Source organism: Perca flavescens, chromosome 10 (genome assembly GCF_004354835.1).
Source record: "Perca flavescens isolate YP-PL-M2 chromosome 10, PFLA_1.0, whole genome shotgun sequence".
In the NCBI taxonomy this organism is placed as follows: domain Eukaryota; kingdom Metazoa; phylum Chordata; class Actinopteri; order Perciformes; family Percidae; genus Perca; species Perca flavescens.
The window spans coordinates 19,598,537-19,617,718 of NC_041340.1; the positions used below are offsets into that span (position 1 = coordinate 19,598,537).

At 41.4% G+C, this 19,182-nt stretch overlaps 1 protein-coding gene and 2 pseudogenes across 1 annotated transcript; all 3 read right to left on the reverse strand.

Moving 5' to 3' along the window:
- Positions 1-33: 33 nt before the first annotated feature.
- On the reverse strand, positions 34-9,053 carry LOC114562657 (protocadherin alpha-C2-like; annotated as a pseudogene).
- Positions 9,054-13,314: 4,261 nt separating this feature from the next.
- LOC114562410 (protocadherin alpha-C2-like) lies at positions 13,315-15,765 on the reverse strand. Its single transcript, XM_028588789.1, has one exon. The coding sequence runs from the start codon at positions 15,763-15,765 to the stop codon at positions 13,315-13,317; it is 2,451 nt and encodes an 816-aa protein (XP_028444590.1).
- Positions 15,766-16,140: 375 nt separating this feature from the next.
- Positions 16,141-18,712, reverse strand: LOC114562411 (protocadherin alpha-C2-like; annotated as a pseudogene).
- Between the last annotated feature and the right edge of the window lie 470 nt (positions 18,713-19,182).

The following is a 19,182-nucleotide window of genomic DNA, read 5'->3' on the forward strand; positions in this document are numbered from 1 at the left end:
ATAAGGACAGAGTAATCCAACCATTCTCAAGAACTCACTGTGTTCAGTTTAATCCCATAGACTCTTATTATCCAGAAATGTCCATGTGAGCATAATATTGAAGCACACTGTTAACTTACATTTAAGCTGAGAGTACACTTAACTTTCTGAATCCATAGATGGAAACTGGAATGAAGAAGTACAACAGCATAATTTCTTTGTCCACTGGGACAAACAAATTATGCTGTTGTACTTCTTCATTGTGGTCATTGAAATTGAATCTTACATATGGTTTTTAAAAATAAAACAGTAAGGCCTAACTACAGAAAATGGATTTTGCAATATTATAAAATATCTAAAGCTATTCAAGTACTTTGATTATCTCATGCAGAAACAACTGAAAGGCAGATACATAATGGCTGAAGGCCTCAATTGTATCTGTTTAATGTACTGGTTTCCTTAACTTAATCTCTCAGCACTCTCATTCATATATTTAGGCCTAGCTCACATATAAAGCACAAAGTCAAGTACAAAACTTAAAATGACTAAAAGCTACCACACTTATAAAATACTGATTCCCTTTTGTTTACATACTTTAAAATTCTACGTTGTTGCTTTTCTGACATTTAGTTAATTGTGCTGTGTTACTTCTCAGTTAAGTTATTGTTATACATCAATGCTGTTATGGAGCAAGACAAACACAGAGGTTACAAATGTAATATCCAACATGTGTTTCATTTTTAGAGAGAGAAAACTGTCTCTTAAAGGCATTTCAACATTTCCATGTCCACTCTTAATAGTCCTTGTTGAGGCTTCTTTAAAAATCCACAGGTGCAATTTTTCTTCTTCTCAGTCTTCTTCTTTGCAAGTATCTCCTCTTGAATTTTTTTGTATGAAAGTCTTGTAGTGTGGTTGAAGCCATGCATATTGAATGGACATAGAGGCATTGTTGATTGGCTTTTCATGTGCTTAAAGAAAGAAAGGAGGAGGGTTGTGTCCATAATTAGCCACCATAGTCCATTCGGTGTTATAGCATGACAACTACAGATTGTGAGGAAACACAGATCAGACTGAGCAGGATGGATGTGGGGTTATGTTATGGGTAGAGTTTTTTCCTTTCCTCTGTGAAGCGCTCCTGTCAGGGTCAATCCAGTACGCAGCTGGAGGGGTGTTATGTCGAACCGCTGCTGCTGCTGGTGGAACCCTGCCAATGAGAAAAGACAATTATACATCTAGAAATGAACCACAGTACGGACAGCCTTGTGACTGGCCAAACTGACATATCTCATGCAGTCGATGTCTGTCATTCAGACAGGGGCTTCAGGCAGAAGATAGAGTGGGTGGAGGGGTTGGGCAGATCCTTGAACATGTAGTGGTGAGGTGGCGGGTCTATCAATGAATACCATGCTCCAAAATTATGTGAAGGAGAGTGGTTGCTAGGCAACTGGCTGACTGGTTTCACTTTGCGCCTCTCCTGCACAAAGAATTAGGTCACAATTCACACTACAGCAGACAGCAGAAATTCAACGTGTCATTCAGTAACACTTACAGTATAACTACCCAATCATACAATAGCACTGTCCAATTCCAATAAACATTCAAAATTAGGATATACTTATAATCTATTAGGGGTGGGTCAGTAGGGGATGAACACAAATTAATCTACACATGCACAGGATCCTTTTGAGAACACAGTGATTCAATTAAAGACAGTTTTTCTTGTCATGTATAGAAACAGCAAAAGCCAGATTGTGAAAAAAAAGCAAAGCCAGCAAATGGCAACATTTGTTAGTTGAAGTAAAAAAGTTTTTAGAACTGTGATCAATTACCTTTAGGCAGAGCAGCATGTTGATGTTATCATTTTGTGTTTAAAGAGTAATGCTCTATGAGCCTAGGATACAGGTGTGTGCAGGGAGTGGCTATACTTGACTCTCACTTTGTTTTACCAAAATTGATGACTAGGACAGGAATAATGTTTCAATACTACGTCATTTGGACCAAAATGTTTGCCTTTGTCTGCAAAACTGACCACAGTGAGTGTCAGACTCAGTATACAGTATTATGATTACTTTGTCTTTGTCCCCTGAGGTCAATCCTGATCATCCAAGCCATATTTTTAGGCTCTGTCAAATTGTTTAAAAAACTTTGAGAGGGGACATGATTCTGAAGTACTGACAGAAGTAGTGTTAATTACTTTGGTAGTTAGATTGCATAGACACATTTTAGTGGGATTTAGTGATGAGGCTGTAAAATGAGTAACGGATACCAAAATGTAGGCATGAAGAGGTTAACACAGGAGATTTGACCAGCTGCATTTGATGCCAACTGAGTGACCCTTTGCAATTAAAAAATCTCCTTCTCCAAGATAAACTAAAAAGGACAAAATAATTTTAAAAACATCCACTGAAAACAAAACAAACACAAAAAAGCCATTCAAACACTAAGTTCTGTAACATCATTCATAAAAGGGCATCTGGTGTGAGACTCCTGCATACCTCCAGCTGCAGAGTGGACTTTCCTCATTTAGGGTACTTTAGAGTGGGGAGAAAAACAAAACAAGCAATTTAATGGTCAGGCCATTGCAAGCACAAAAAAATAATTATTTGTGTATGTATCCAGTGATCACAGAGTTGGCGTTGACGCACAATGAATGACATGTTATCTTTAAAAAATACCACCGACTAAGCATGGTTTGTGACCCTTTATAACAGATACTGCTGCTTGTTACATTCTGTTCTATTAAAGTGGGCAGTTTTACATTTAGCTTTATTGTTCATTTTTATAGCAGAATACTTACCATCAGATAGATAGATAGATAGATAGATAGATAGATAGATAGACAGCATTGAATAATCAAATGATCCATCTCCATCACCATACAGAAGGAGTAGCTGAAGTGGAGATCATGGAGTGACAAAGGAATAACAACTACTGGAGATATTACTTCTCATATCAGTATAAAGCCATTTGAACAATTGGTAATATAATTAAATTTAATTAATAAGGAACTTTTTAGATATCTTCAATTAAATAGCTGGATAACAGATAACTTTGACTTGAACTATAATAGGTCTACAGAACCCTCAGCTACTCAGAGGCTATTCCTAAACTTGGGAGAAAACAAGAAATGAATAGGGAAAGTGTACAAACACTTTTTAGAAGCACAGGCATATAATTATTCTCTCCAAAAATATGAGGGTTGGAACAAAGATCTTAAAATAAATAACTCTGATATAACCTGGAAAGATTGCCTAAATATAACCAACACCATTACCACCAATGATAATCTGCATCTCATAAAATACAAGCTCATGACTACACTAAATCAAAAATAAATAAATTTGATGCCTCTTTCTCCCCCGTTTGTGTAAAATGTGGTATACACAAGTAGACAATAATACATGCTTTCTGGGAATGTGAGAAGGTTTGTAAAGGTTGGTTAGAGATCCAAAAATGGATGACCAACACTTGTAAAATCTAAATTGAATTCACAGTCTTGAGCAGTATCTTCCAAAATACAGACAAGCTAAAATACCCCATTGGATGGATGGTCCTTTTCTCCTCTTTGGTATATAAAAAAATAATTTTACAATATTGGAAGGATACAGAGGCCCCCGTCGCTACAGCAATGGAAGGGACTAATGAAATATTATTTAACTATAGAAAAATCTATGTTTGAAGACCGGAACAAAAGGCAACAATTCAAGAAGGTGTGGCAGGACATATATGAAGCGTTGTAAATGTAATGGCTAAGAAATAAGAACTACAGTGGGGGAAATAAGTATTTGACCCCTTGCTGATTTTGCAGGTTTGCCCACTTACAAAGAATGCAAAAATCTACAATTTTAATCATATGTACATTCTAACAGTGAAAGACAGAATCCCAAAGAAAATTCCAGAAAATCACATCATATGAATTTATTAAAATTGATAACCATCTGATGAGGAAAAACAAGTATTTGACCCCCTGGACAAACAGCAAGTATTCTGGCTCCTACAAGCCAGTTAGTCTTTCTTTAAGACACAGCCCCAATCCGAACCAATTATCTACATCAAATATACCTGCCTCACCTCGTTACCTGTATAAAAGACACCTGTGAACACCCAAACAACCAGCATCCAACATCACTACCATGGGCAAGACCAAAGAGCTTTCTACGGACATCAGGGACAAGATTGTTGATCTGCACAAGGCTGGGATGGGCTACAAGAGAATCAGAAAGCAACTTGAGAGAAAAGATCAACTGTCGGTGCAGTTATCAGGAAATGGAAGAAGCACCACACCACCGCCAACCTCCTCGGTCTGGGCCTCCACACAAGATCTTGCCTCGTGGGGTGTCCCTGATCATACGAACGGTGAGGAATCATCCCAAAACCACAAGGGGGGAACTGATGAATCAACTGAAGGCAGCTGGGACCACAGTTACAAAAGAAACGGTTGGTAACACACTACGCCGTCATGGATTGAAATCCTGCAGCGCACGCAAGGTCCCCCTGCTCAAGAAGAAACATGTACAGGCCCGCATGAAGTTCGCCATTCACCACCTGGACGACTCAGAAGAGGCCTGGAAGAAGGTGATGTGGTCAGATGAGACCAAAATAGAACTTTTTGGCCTCAACTCAACTCGTCGTGTTTGGAGGGCAAAGAACACCGAGTACAACCCAAAGAACACCATCCCCACCGTCAAGCATGGGGGTGGCAACATCATGCTTTGGGGGTGCTTTTCAGCCAAGGGGACGGGACAACTCCATCGTATTGAGGGGAGGATGGACGGGGCCATGTATCGTGGAATTCTGGACCGACATCTCCTTCCCTCAGTGAGAGAGCTGAAGATGGGTCGAGGATGGGTGTTTCAGCACGACAACGACCCTAAGCACACCGCCAAAGCAACAAAAGAGTGGCTGAAGAAGAAGCACATCAAGGTTCTGGAGTGGCCTAGCCAGTCTCCAGACCTGAATCCGATTGAAAATCTTTGGAGGGAGCTTAAAATTGAGTTGCCAGGCGACAACCTCGGAACCTGAATGATTTGGAGGCTGTCTGCAGGGAGGAGTGGGCCAACATCCCTGCCGAAATGTGCACAAACCTTGTCACCAACTATAAAAACCGTTTGACATCTGTGCTGGCCAATAATGGCTTTTCTACAAAATATTATCATGGTGTTTGTCCAGGGGGTCAAATACTTGTTTTTCCTCATCAGATGGTTATCAATTTTAATAAATTCATATGATGTGATTTTCTGGAATTTTCTTTGGGATTCTGTCTTTCACTGTTAGAATGTACATATGATTAAAATTGTAGATTTTTGCATTCTTTGTAAGTGGGCAAACCTGCAAAATCAGCAAGGGGTCAAATACTTATTTCCCCCACTGTAGGTATGGTGATTGAGAGCTGGAAACCAAGTGTGTATGTGTGGGTGGGTGCGTGTTTGGGTTTGTGCGTCAAAAATGTGGAGTAGAGGAATACTGTTACTAGTAGGAGTTGTATTCTGATTGAAGTATGAAATTACACAATATGCTGGTATATGTATTACTTCTTGATGGAAATAATACAAATAATTATTTAAAAAAAAAGAATAATCAAATGACGCTGACACTGGAAAAAAGGCACTTTAAACATTATTACATAGCAATCAGCACTTTCATTTCAGATATTTGAAGACAAATAGAGGGCCATGCATGACAGTGACCAGATTATTAGTTCAAAGAATCCTTACTCACAGACTTTCACGGTTTGAAAAATAGTGTTAAGCTAGCTCGGGATATAACATTTATGTCTTTCTTTAGACTTGATTGTGTTTTTATTTGCAGTGAATACATTTCACTGATACATACGTCACAAACCGAAGTCACACAGAAATTACTCTGAAGCAGTTTCAGATGAAAAGCCTTTTTGAGCAAATGCCGCGCTGTAAAATGACAGCAAAACTTTAAACAGCTGCAGGATATTTTATGAAGCAGAGGTGTGACCTCATGTAACCATTTTTTTTGCTATCTATTTAAATGAAAAATGTAGTATATTAGTTCTACTTCCATTTTCTAATGGATGTTTTAACATCTTTAACAAAGGTTTGGCTTCTCCCTTGGTTTAATGTAAAAGGTTTTATTGGGAGTCTTTTATGTTCATTATTAGTAAGTACCTGTTGAATAATTTATATGTTTTACACTGAATTTTTATAGTATCATATAGAGAGATTGAGCGAAACGGTATTTAACCGCAAACCAATGTGTAAACAAGTCACACACACATACGAAAATTGAAGCCACAGAGTATCCTTAAACAGATAACAGGGATAAAACAATACATTACACATGCTTATACTGTGCATCGATGCCCAGCTTTTATACTGATTTAGTTATTTTATTGTTGTTTTGCTTAATGTATGTGGCCTCATACATTAAATACATTAATTAATTGTTGTATTTAGAATTAAGATCCTCATGGAGGCCAGATATTTTTCTTCACAAAAGTAAAGTTAGGAATAAGGGTTTATTTAAAGGTCATCTGTACCTGCAGAGTAGAAGCTGCTGAGTCACTAGTGTCTGTCAGTCCTGTGCCTCTTGGTAAACTGGACACGATGTATCTGGAACCCTTTGGCACAGGCTGCCTAACCACCAGCTTTCCTTTCCTGGTCTCTGCTAGAAACAGACTGTACCAGTAGGCATCGTTGGAGACCAGAGTGGAATCTGCGATGGTGGAGTTCCTCTCACTGATCACACTGTTCCTGCAGGGAGGAGCCGCTTTGCTGGGCTTGGGTTTCTGACACTTGAGCACGATGGTGACCAATATGGTGATCAGCAGGAGAAACGACACCGAGCCCAGACCGATGACCAAATACAGGTTTAGGTCTGAAAAGATGTCATATTCCAGAGGCACCTCCGTCATGTCAGAGTAGGCCTTAACGACAGTCTCCACTGTGGACAGCTTGATGGTGACTGTAGCAGAGAGCGCAGGCTCCCGTTGTCCTTGGCAACAACAACCAGTCGCTGGTGGCGCGGGTCTCTGTAACTGAACATCCTCATAGTCCGGATCTCTCCGTTGTACTGGTCCAGACTGAACAAGGTGGCGTCAGTCACCTGGAGAAACTGGTAGGTAATCCGAGAGTTGTGCACCGAGTCGGTGTCTAAGGCGATCACCTTGGCAACCAGAGAGCCTTTATCGGTGGATCTGGGGATCTTTTCCTCCACCACCGAGCCCGCGTCGCCACGGAGAGACAATAACCGGGCGTTGTCGTTCTGGTCCACAATGATGATGTGGACCGTCACGTTACTGCTGAGTGGAGGAGAGCCAGAGTCTCTGGCCTCGATGTGGAAAAGAAACTCCTTCTCGATCTCATAGTCAAACGTTTTTTAGTGCGTAAAGATTACCGTTCTCTGGATTGATGGAGAACAGCATGGACATGGAGGTGTTGGCTATCTCCTTCTCTAGGATGAAGTAAACTAGGTACTGGTTTTCATGGAGGTCAGGGTCAAATGCAGTGAGGGAACTGAGCAAGGCCCCAGGTGCGTTATTCTCCATTACGCGTATGGTATAAAATGACTGAGGGAACTGTGGGACATTGTCATTAACATCCAGAAGCTCTAACGTCATAGTTTCATTGTCAGATAAAGGAGGAGAACCTCTGTCTGTCACAGTGAACGTGATGTCATATTCTGGAACCTTCTCACGATCTAATGGCTCTGACACTACTAATTCATAATAGTTATCAGAGGACTCTCTCAGTTTGAAAGGCATATTATCTGGAATATGAAGATCAACCACTCCATTGTCACCGGAGTCTTTATCACTGACACTAACTACTGCTATCACTGTGTCTATTGGTTCATTTTCTTTTATTGGACTTTGAAATGATTTGATAGATATTTCTGGGTGGTTGTCATTCATATCTGTCACCTGTATTGTCAGTTTACACTGTCCAGATAAGGAGTTAGGCCCCTTATCACTGGCAATCACCTCCATTTCATAAAGCTTTAAATCTTCATAATTTATCATCTCTTTCACTCTGATTTCGCCATTTTCTGGATTCAAGTTAAACATCTGTTGTGTTCTCTCTGATGTATACAAACTATATGAATAAGCAATGTCGGAATTTGAGCCTTCATCTAAATCAGTGGCGTTTAGTTTTACTACTAGACTGCCAATCGGGGAGTTCTCCATTACATCTACGATATATATGTCTTTGTCAAATGAAGGGGCGTTGTCGTTCACATCAAGCACGCGAACAATGATGCTGGCTGTACCTGAGCGCGTGGGAACTCCACCGTCCACAGCAGTGAGTATTAGATTATGAACAGCCTGCTGCTCTCTATCTAAAGCTTTTTTCAGAATCAAGTCAGCAAACTTTGTCCCATCTCGCCCTGTCTGAATTTCAATGGAGAAATGTTCACTTGAGCTCAGATGGTAATTTTTCACAGAATTTGTTCCAACATCTGGATCTGCAGCATTGTTCAATGAGAATCTCTCTCCAACGGGGCTTGATTCAGAGATATCCAGGTGCATCGTCCCCCGTCGAAAATGAGGAGCGTTGTCGTTAATATCCGTGATTTCCACCTCGATATTAAACATTCGTATTGGATTTTCAATTGTAGCGTCTAATTTCAGAAAGCACGTCTTCAAGGGGCATAACAACTCTCTGTCTATCCTTTCAAAGATAAAGAGCTCTCCTGTGTCTTTGTTGATATCGATATATTTCTTATTGCCTACAACGTCTACGCGCATTTTCCTTCCCTTTAGCGTCTTCACGTCTAATCCCAAATCAGTTGCTAAATTAGCAACGACAGAACCTTCCTCCATTTCTTCGGGAACAGAATAATGGGTGACGGTAGATACCGTGTTCATAATGGTAGAAAGAAAGAGAAATACGGAAACGTACCCTCTCCCGAACAACAGTCGAATCTGATGCGCCATCGTGCAGATGTCGTTATAGCCTTATTATGTACTGAAATGTGGATACACCGTTCTCTCGTTGAAAGAGCAAACGAGACGAGGATCTCAAAAAATGAAACGCTTCTTTACGCTGAGACCGAGAGTGGCTTCCGTGTAATGCAATGTCTGACTGTCTGTCCTCCAATAAACTATCGTGAGAACGATGACATCATCAGTGAGTGTGTTTTCGTGGAGAGCAGCGACGAAATTAGTGTTGTGTGAGCCTTTGCAACTTTTTAAAACAAATATGTAATCTTGTTTTGAACTAAAGCAGCGTGTGAGTAGGTTTTTATCACAGTTTAACAAACTGGAAATAAGTCTTTTGATAAAGTTTTCATTTCTGATTTCTATTTTGGTATTCCCTGGATGGGAGGTGAAATTCTAAAAAGCTGTTAAGTAGTTTTCAGTTTCCGCTCTTTATTTGCATAACTTAATACACGTTTTGTTTTTTATTTGTTAAATGTGTTCACAGTGTTTCTAAAAGTATAGAGTATGTATCAGAGTATCATCTGTTGCTTCATGTTCTGCAAGTTTTACGCACGGGTGTCTGTGCGTAAAAACAATGCCAAACATAATGAATCCAAAGTGACCGTGTGTGTATTTGATACTGACAGTTACTTTTTATTTAATATAGTATCCGGGTGTCCCACATCTAGAAAGTTTCTCCTCCCAGGGGGTTATGCAAAAAGATTCAGGCAGAGATAAAAATCTAAAGATTAAGAAAAAGTATAGCTTATTATTTTAGTATAGATTTTTCTAGAAGCCAGATTCCAGCAAGTGTATGAAGACTTATCTAACACGTTTTCAATGTGCACAATTACATTTTTACATGTAATGCATGGTTCATTTTCCGCGTATAACTTACAATAAATGAATATAGTCAAATTATCAAGCGCTAATATGACAAGTGGCTGCAATGGTCACTTTTCAGTGGACTTGGTGGACATTTACGAAGTACATCTGTGTGTAACACGTGTCAAATAGATATTTGTCCCATACCTGCAGAGTGGAAGCTGCTGAGTCACTAGTGTCTGTCAGTCCTGTGCCTCTTGGTAAACTGGACACGATGTATCTGGAGCCCTTTGGCACAGGCTGTCTAACCACCAGCTTTCCTTTCCTGGTCTCTGCTAGAAACAGACTGTACCAGTAGGCATCGTTGGAGACCAGAGTGGAATCTGCGATGGTGGAGTTCCTCTCACTGATCACACTGTTCCTGCAGGGAGGAGCCGCTTTGCTGGGCTTGGGTTTCTGACACTTGAGCACGATGGTGACCAATATGGTGATCAGCAGGAGAAACGACACCGAGCCCAGACCGATGACCAAATACAGGTTTAGGTCTGAAAAGATGTCATATTCCAGAGGCACCTCAGTCATGTCAGAGTAGGCCTTAACGACAGTCTCCACTGTGGACAGCTTGATGGTGACTGTAGCAGAGAGAGCAGGCTCCCCGTTGTCCTTGGCAACAACAACCAGTCGCTGGTGGCGCGGGTCTCTGTAACTGAACATCCTCATAGTCCGGATCTCTCCGTTGTACTGGTCCAGACTGAACAAGTTGGCGTCAGTCACCTGGAGAAACTGGTAGGTAATCCGAGAGTTGTGCACCGAGTCGGTGTCTAAGGCGATCACCTTGGCAACCAGAGAGCCTTTATCGGTGGATCTGGGGATCTTTTCCTCCACCACCCGAGCCGCGCGCGCCACGGAGAGACAATAACCGGGCGTTGTCGTTCTGGTCCACAATGATGATGTGGACCGTCACGTTACTGCTGAGTGGAGGAGAGCCAGAGTCTCTGGCCTCGATGTGGAAAAGAAACTCCTTCTCGATCTCATAGTCAAACGTTTTTAGTGCGTAAAGATTACCGTTCTCTGGATTGATGGAGAACAGCATGGACATGGAGGTGTTGGCTATCTCCTTCTCTAGGATGAAGTAAACTAGGTACTGGTTTTCATGGAGGTCAGGGTCAAACGCAGTGAGGGAACTGAGCAAGGCCCCAGGTGCGTTATTCTCCATTACGCGTATGGTATAAAATGACTGAGGGAACTGTGGGACATTGTCATTAACATCCAGCAGCTCTAACGTCATAGTTTCATTGTCAGATAAAGGAGGAGAACCTCGGTCTGTCACAGTGAACGTGATGTCATATTCTGGAACCTTCTCACGATCTAATGGCTCTGACACTACTAATTCATAATAGTTATCAGAGGACTCTCTCAGTTTGAAAGGCATATTATCTGGAATATGAAGATCAACCACTCCATTGTCACCGGAGTCTTTATCACTGACACTAACTACTGCTATCACTGTGTCTATTGGTTCATTTTCTTTTATTGGACTTTGAAATGATTTGATAGATATTTCTGGGTGGTTGTCATTCATATCTGTCACCTGTATTGTCAGTTTACACTGTCCAGATAAGGAGTTAGGCCCCTTATCACTGGCAATCACCTCCATTTCATAAAGCTTTAAATCTTCATAATTTATCATCTCTTTCACTCTGATTTCGCCATTTTCTGGATTCAAGTTAAACATCTGTTGTGTTCTCTCTGATGTATACAAACTATATGAATAAGCAATGTCGGAATTTGAGCCTTCATCTAAATCAGTGGCGTTTAGTTTTACTACTAGACTGCCAATCGGGGAGTTCTCCATTACATCTACGATATATATGTCTTTGTCAAATGAAGGGGCGTTGTCGTTCACATCAAGCACGCGAACAATGATGCTGGCTGTACCTGAGCGCGTGGGAACTCCACCGTCCACAGCAGTGAGTATTAGATTATGAACAGCCTGCTGCTCTCTATCTAAAGCTTTTTTCAGAATCAAGTCAGCAAACTTTGTCCCATCTCGCCCTGTCTGAATTTCAATGGAGAAATGTTCACTTGAGCTCAGATGGTAATTTTTCACAGAATTCGTTCCAACATCTGGATCTGCAGCATTGTTCAATGAGAATCTTTCTCCAACTGGGCTTGATTCAGAGATATCCAGGTGCATCGTCCCCCGTCGAAAATGAGGAGCGTTGTCGTTAATATCCGTGATTTCCACCTCGATATTAAACATTCGTATTGGATTTTCAATTGTAGCGTCTAATCTTAGAAAGCACGATGTAGTTGTCTTCAAGGGGCATAACAACTCTCTGTCTATCCTTTCAAAGATAAAGAGCTCTCCTGTGTCTTTGTTGATATCGATATATTTCTTATTGCCTACAACGTCTACGCGCATTTTCCTTCCCTTTAGCGTCTTCACGTCTAATCCCAAATCAGTTGCTAAATTAGCAACGACAGAACCTTCCTCCATTTCTTCGGGAACAGAATAATGGGTGACGGTAGATACCGTGTTCATGATGGCAGAAAGAAAGAGAAATACGAAAACGTACCCTCTCCCGAACAACAGTTGGATCTGATGCGCCATCGTGCAGATGTCGTTATAGTCTTATTATGACCTGAAATGTGGATACACCGTTCTCTCGTTGAAAGAGCAAACGAGACGAGGATCTCAAAAAATGAAACGCTTCTTTACGCTGAGACCGAGAGTGGCTTCCGTGTAATGCAATGTCTGACTGTCTCTCATCCAATAAACTATCGTGAGAACGATGACATCATCAGTGAGTGTGTTTTCGTGGAGAGCAGCGACGAAATTAGTCTTGTGTGAGCCTTTGCAACTTTTTAAAACAAATAATCTTATTTTGAATTAATGAAAAGTGTGAGTGGATTTTTATGACAGTTTAACGAACTGGAAATATTGGTAAAGGTTTGTATTTCTGATTTCTAAACTTTTATTTCATGGATGGGAGGTGAAATTCTTAAAACCTGTCAAGTATTATTTAGTTTCCGTTCATTATAAATTTGGAAAACTTTTTAGACGTTTTGTTTGTTTTTGTTTTGTTTCACGTCTTGTTTTTAAGTGATTGTAAAGGCATAGAGTATGTATCAGAGTATCATCTTTCCTTCGTGTTTTGCGAGTTTTACGCACGGGTATCTCTGCGTAAAAACAACGCCAAACATAAATAACTTGACCATTTCACGAACTGCCGTGAGACCGTGTTGCAATGCAACCTGGTGTATCATCAATAATTTCTGCTGACAGTTACTTTTATTGAATATAGTATCCGTTTGCCCCACATCTAGCCTCAATTATCCTCCCAGAATGTATGCAGAAATATCTAAGCTGAAATAGCAAGACACATCTGTCAATAAAGAGAGTATAGATTTACTTGTTACATTTGATAAAATGTTATAGAGATTTCTTGTGGAAGCCAGCTTCCAGCAAGTGTCTGAAGACCAATGTGCAATATTACATTTTTACTTTTGATACGTGGTTCATTTTAGGCGTAATATCGTAAAAATAAGGGAAGAGGAAAGTAAAATGATCAAGCGCTGATATGACAAGTGGCTGCAATGGTCACTTTTGAGTGGACTTAATAGACATTCACGAAGTGCATCTGTGTGTAACACGTGTCAAATAGATATTTTTCCAATACCTGCAGAGTGGAAGCTGCTGAGTCACTAGTGTCTGTCAGTCCTGTGCCTCTTGGTAAACTGGACACGATGTATCTGGAGCCCTTTGGCACAGGCTGTCTAACCACCAGCTTTCCTTTCCTGGTCTCTGCTAGAAACAGACTGTACCAGTAGGCATCGTTGGAGACCAGAGTGGAATCTGCGATGGTGGAGTTCCTCTCACTGATCACACTGTTCCTGCAGGGAGGAGCCGCTTTGCTGGGCTTGGGTTTCTGACACTTGAGCACGATGGTGACCAATATGGTGATCAGCAGGAGAAACGACACCGAGCCCAGACCGATGACCAAATACAGGTTTAGGTCTGAAAAGATGTCATATTCCAGAGGCACCTCCGTCATGTCAGAGTAGGCCTTAACGACAGTCTCCACTGTGGACAGCTTGATGGTGACTGTAGCAGAGAGAGCAGGCTCCCCGTTGTCCTTGGCAACAACAACCAGTCGCTGGTGGCGCGGGTCTCTGTAACTGAACATCCTCATAGTCCGGATCTCTCCGTTGTACTGGTCCAGACTGAACAAGGTGGCGTCAGTCACCTGGAGAAACTGGTAGGTAATCCGAGAGTTGTGCACCGAGTCGGTGTCTAAGGCAATCACCTTGGCAACCAGAGAGCCTTTATCGGTGGATCTGGGGATCTTTTCCTCCACCACCGAGCCGTGCGCGCGCCACGGAGAGACAATAACCGGAGCGTTGTCGTTCTGGTCCACAATGATGATGTGGACCGTCACGTTACTGCTGAGTGGAGGAGAGCCAGAGTCTCTGGCCTCGATGTGGAAAAGAAACTCTTTCTCGATCTCATAGTCAAACGTTTTTAGTGCGTAAAGATTACCGTTCTCTGGATTGATGGAGAACAGCATGGACATGGAGGTGTTGGATATCTCCTTCTCTAGGATGAAGTAAACTAGGTACTGGTTTTCATGGAGGTCAGGGTCAAACGCAGTGAGGGAACTGAGCAAGGCCCCAGGTGCGTTATTCTCCATTACGCGTATGGTATAAAATGACTGAGGGAACTGTGGGACATTGTCATTAACATCCAGCAGCTCTAACGTCATAGTTTCATTGTCAGATAAAGGAGGAGAACCTCTGTCTGTCACAGTGAACGTGATGTCATATTCTGGAACCTTCTCACGGTCTAATGGCTCTGACACTACTAATTCATAATAGTTATCAGAGGACTCCCTCAGTTTGAAAGGCATATTATCTGGAATATGAAGATCAACCACTCCATTGTCACCTGAGTCTTTATCACTGACACTAACTACTGCTATCACTGTGTCTAACTCTATGTTTTCATTGACTGGACTCTGAAATGATTTAATAGATAATTCTGGATGGTTGTCGTTCATGTCTTCAACCATAATCTTCATAGTACATTGTCCTGATAAACTATTTGCTCCTTTATCAGTAGCTATAACTTCCATATCATAAATCCTGAAATCCTCATAATTTAACATTCCTTTAACAGTAATTTCACCAGTGGAAGGATTCAAATTAAATGTTTCTTGCGTTTTCTCTGACGTATATAGACTATATGAGTACGTTACATCAGAATTTGACCCCTCATCTAAGTCTGTTGCATTGAGATGAACAACAAGGCTTCCAATGGGAGAATTTTCCATTATTTCTACACTGTAATTTAATTTTTCAAAAGTAGGAGCGTTGTCATTTGTGTCGGAAACATGCACAATTACACTTGCAGTGCCAGAACGAGCAGGTGTGCCTCCATCTACAGCTGTGAGTATTAAATTATGAACAGCCTGCTGCTCCCGATCTAAAGTCTTTTTTAAGATCAAATCGGCAAATTTTGAACCATCTCTTCCAGTCTGAACTTCAATAGTAAAATGTTCACTTTCAGTTAGGTGGTACGTTTTTACTGAATTGCTTCCAACATCAGGGTCAACAGCGTTGCTCAATGAAAATCTCTCCCCTTTTGGCGTTGCTTCAGATATATCTAAATGTATGGCGTCTCTTCGAAACTGTGGGGCGTTGTCGTTCATATCTAGAATTTCTAGTTCTATATTAAATATTCGTAAGGGATTTTCAAGTATTACTTCCATTTTCAAGTAGCACAATGTCAGCGTTTTGGTACAAAGATATTCCCTGTCAATTTTCTCAACAACATAAAGTTCACCAGTCTCTTTGTTCACATCCAGATATTTCTTATTGGCGATGAGGTCAAGACGCATCTTCCTCTGATTCAGTGTTTTAACATCCAGGCTGAGATCGGTAGCAAGGTTAGCGACGACTGATCCTTCTTTCATCTCCTCTGGTATGGAATAATGAGTGACTGAGGCCGTAACATGATTTACGAAAGAAAAGAAAATCGCAAGCACCACGTACCTTCTCCGTGCCTGCATTGTTACATCAGGCCGCATCATTGTTATTCTGTTCACCGCACGTATAGCACGCCAGTCGTTACAAAGCATATATCCACAGATTTACAACGTTGCCATTAAATTCTCCATCCAACCCGATTAATGAAAATGTGTAACTCCGACAGTGTTTTAAAGTGTAGAACTGCGAAGTCGGCCTTTTTCGTTTTTAATGTAAGATTCAGCACCACGGAGCTGTCCGGCGGTTTGAAGCTCTGATATTTTTACAGTGATTCTCTGTCATGGCGACCATTGGTTACTGTTTTATCGAGTGAACAGCGCCACACTTTGCAAATTGCGGGATGGTTTATTTGAAATGAGGTATCTTAAAAAAACACGTTTTAAATTTTAAAGGTGACCTCAAGACGAGTGACTGCTGCACCTTTTGTTGAAAGGAATTATGTTGGTTATTTCTTTCTCAACATTTTTAGTGACGTTATAGTCTGAAATACTCATACTATGTTAAATGGCAAGTTACAAGATAAATAACACTAGAATGTAGAGGAGAAATGTTTAACTTTGGTCATACCTGCAGAGTGGAAGCTGCTGAGTCACTAGTGTCTGTCAGTCCTGTGCCTCTTGGTAAACTGGACACGATGTATCTGGAGCCCTTTGGCACAGGCTGTCTAACCACCAGCTTTCCTTTCCTGGTCTCTGCTAGAAACAGACTGTACCAGTAGGCATCGTTGGAGACCAGAGTGGAATCTGCGATGGTGGAGTTCCTCTCACTGATCACACTGTTCCTGCAGGGAGGAGCCGCTTTGCTGGGCTTGGGTTTCTGACACTTGAGCACGATGGTGACCAATATGGTGATCAGCAGGAGAAACGACACCGAGCCCAGACCGATGACCAAATACAGGTTTAGGTCCGAAAAGATGTCATATTCCAGAGGCACCTCCGTCATGTCAGAGTAGGCCTTAACGACAGTCTCCACTGTGGACAGCTTGATGGTGACTGTAGCAGAGAGAGCAGGCTCCCCGTTGTCCTTGGCAACAACAACCAGTCGCTGGTGGCGCGGGTCTCTGTAACTGAACATCCTCATAGTCCGGATCTCTCCGTTGTACTGGTCCAGACTGAACAAGGTGGCGTCAGTCACCTGGAGAAACTGGTAGGTAATCCGAGAGTTGTGCACCGAGTCGGTGTCTAAGGCTATCACCTTGGCAACCAGAGAGCCTTTATCGGTGGATCTGGGGATCTTTTCCTCCACCACCGAGCCGTGCGCGCGCCACGGAGAGACAATAACCGGAGCGTTGTCGTTCTGGTCCACAATGATGATGTGGACCGTCACGTTACTGCTGAGTGGAGGAGAGCCAGAGTCTCTGGCCTCGATGTGGAAAAGAAACTCCTTCTCGATCTCATAGTCAAAAGTTTTTAGTGCGTAAAGATTACCGTTCTCTGGATTGATGGAGAACAGCATGGACATGGAGGTGTTGGCTATCTCCTTCTCTAGGATGAAGTAAACTAGGTACTGGTTTTCATGGAGGTCAGGGTCAAACGCAGTGAGGGAACTGAGCAAGGCCCCAGGTGCGTTATTCTCCATTACGCGTATGGTATAAAATGACTGAGGGAACTGTGGGACATTGTCATTAACATCCAGCAGCTCTAACGTCATAGTTTCATTGTCAGATAAAGGAGGAGAACCTCTGTCTGTCACAGTGAACGTGATGTCATATTCTGGAACCTTCTCACGATCTAATGGCTCTGACACTACTAATTCATAATAGTTATCAGAGGACTCCCTCAGTTTGAAAGGCATATTATCTGGAATATGAAGATCAACCACTCCATTGTCACCTGAGTCTTTATCACTGACACTAACTACTGCTATCACTGTGTGTAACTCTATGTTTTCATTGACTGGACTCTGAAATGATTTAATAGATAATTCTGGATGGTTGTCATTCATGTCCTCGACGATAATTTTGAGTTTACATTGTCCTGATAAAGTGTTGGCTCCTTTATCAGTAGCTATAACTTCCATATCATAAATCTTAAAATCTTCATAATTTAACACTCCTTTTACAGTAATCTCACCCGTGTTGGGATTTAAATTAAACGTTTCTTGCGTTTTCTCCGATGTATATAAACTGTATGAGTATATCAAATCAGAATTTGTCCCTTTATCTAAGTCCGTCGCATTGAGATGAATAACAAGACTTCCGATCGGAGAATTTTCCATTACACTGATTTGGTAGCTCTCTTCTTCAAATGTAGGGGCGTTGTCATTTGTGTCTAAAACATGAACAATAATGCTGGCAGTACCAGAACGAGATGGCATACCGCCATCTACAGCTGTAAGTATTAAATTATGAACAGCCTGCTGCTCTCGGTCCAATGTCTGTTTCAGGATTAAATCAGCAAATTTGGATCCATCTCTTCCAGTCTGAATTTCTATTGTGAAATAATCACTTTCGCTCAAATGGTATGTTTTCACAGAGTTTGAACCAACGTCTGGGTCAACTGCATTACTCACAGAAAAGCGCTCACCAGCCTGCGTAGCCTCTGAAATGTCTAAATCTATCGTGTCTCTTCGAAAATGAGGTGCGTTGTCATTTATGTCCATTATCTCTAATTCAATATAAAATATTCGTTTTGGGTTTTCAATTATTGCTTCCATTTTCAGATAACAGGATGTCTTGGCGGGACATAGGGACTCTCTGTCAATTCTTTCAACAATGTAAAGCTCCCCTGTTTCTTTGTTCACGTCCAGATATTTCCGATTGGCAATAATCTCTATGCGCATTTTCCGTTCGACTAATGTCTTCACATCTAGTCCCAAATCCCCAGCTAGATTTGCGACGACAGAGTCTTCTTCGAGTTCTTCGGGAACAGAATAGTGTGATACAGCCGACGTGGAATTTAAGGTGGCAACAAAAAGAAGAATTGTCGACACATACCTTTTCCAATATTGAGAACAGACCCAGCCTTCCATTGTTACCCCAGATCTTTGTTTTCTTCAACGTGGTCTAAATTATTCCGCACAACATGTAGCACAACTGTGAAGCTTCAGTCAAATTCCTAAAAGGAATGCCAGTAGAGACACTGAGAGATCCATCAGATCCAAATTCACTCAGCACCAGGAGCTGTCCATTCGTCGTTTTCTCCGTTTCCCTTAAATGATGACTGCCTGGGCGACCGTGATGTCACAAGAGCATATGACTGGGGAACAGCGACGCTGCGTGCAGGAAGGAGTACCTCTCATCAGCGTTTGTTATATGAAGATTTAAATTACTGTTGTGTAGGACCACAATGGAAATAAGTTTGTAACTTTCTTGTGTTATCCTCGACAGTTCTGATAAATGTACAATGTCACTGTGATGGTATCTTGTTATGCATTTATTTCTGTTACTGTCTAATAAATCAAATCAAATAAAAAAAAAATACCACGACTCAAACTCAAAC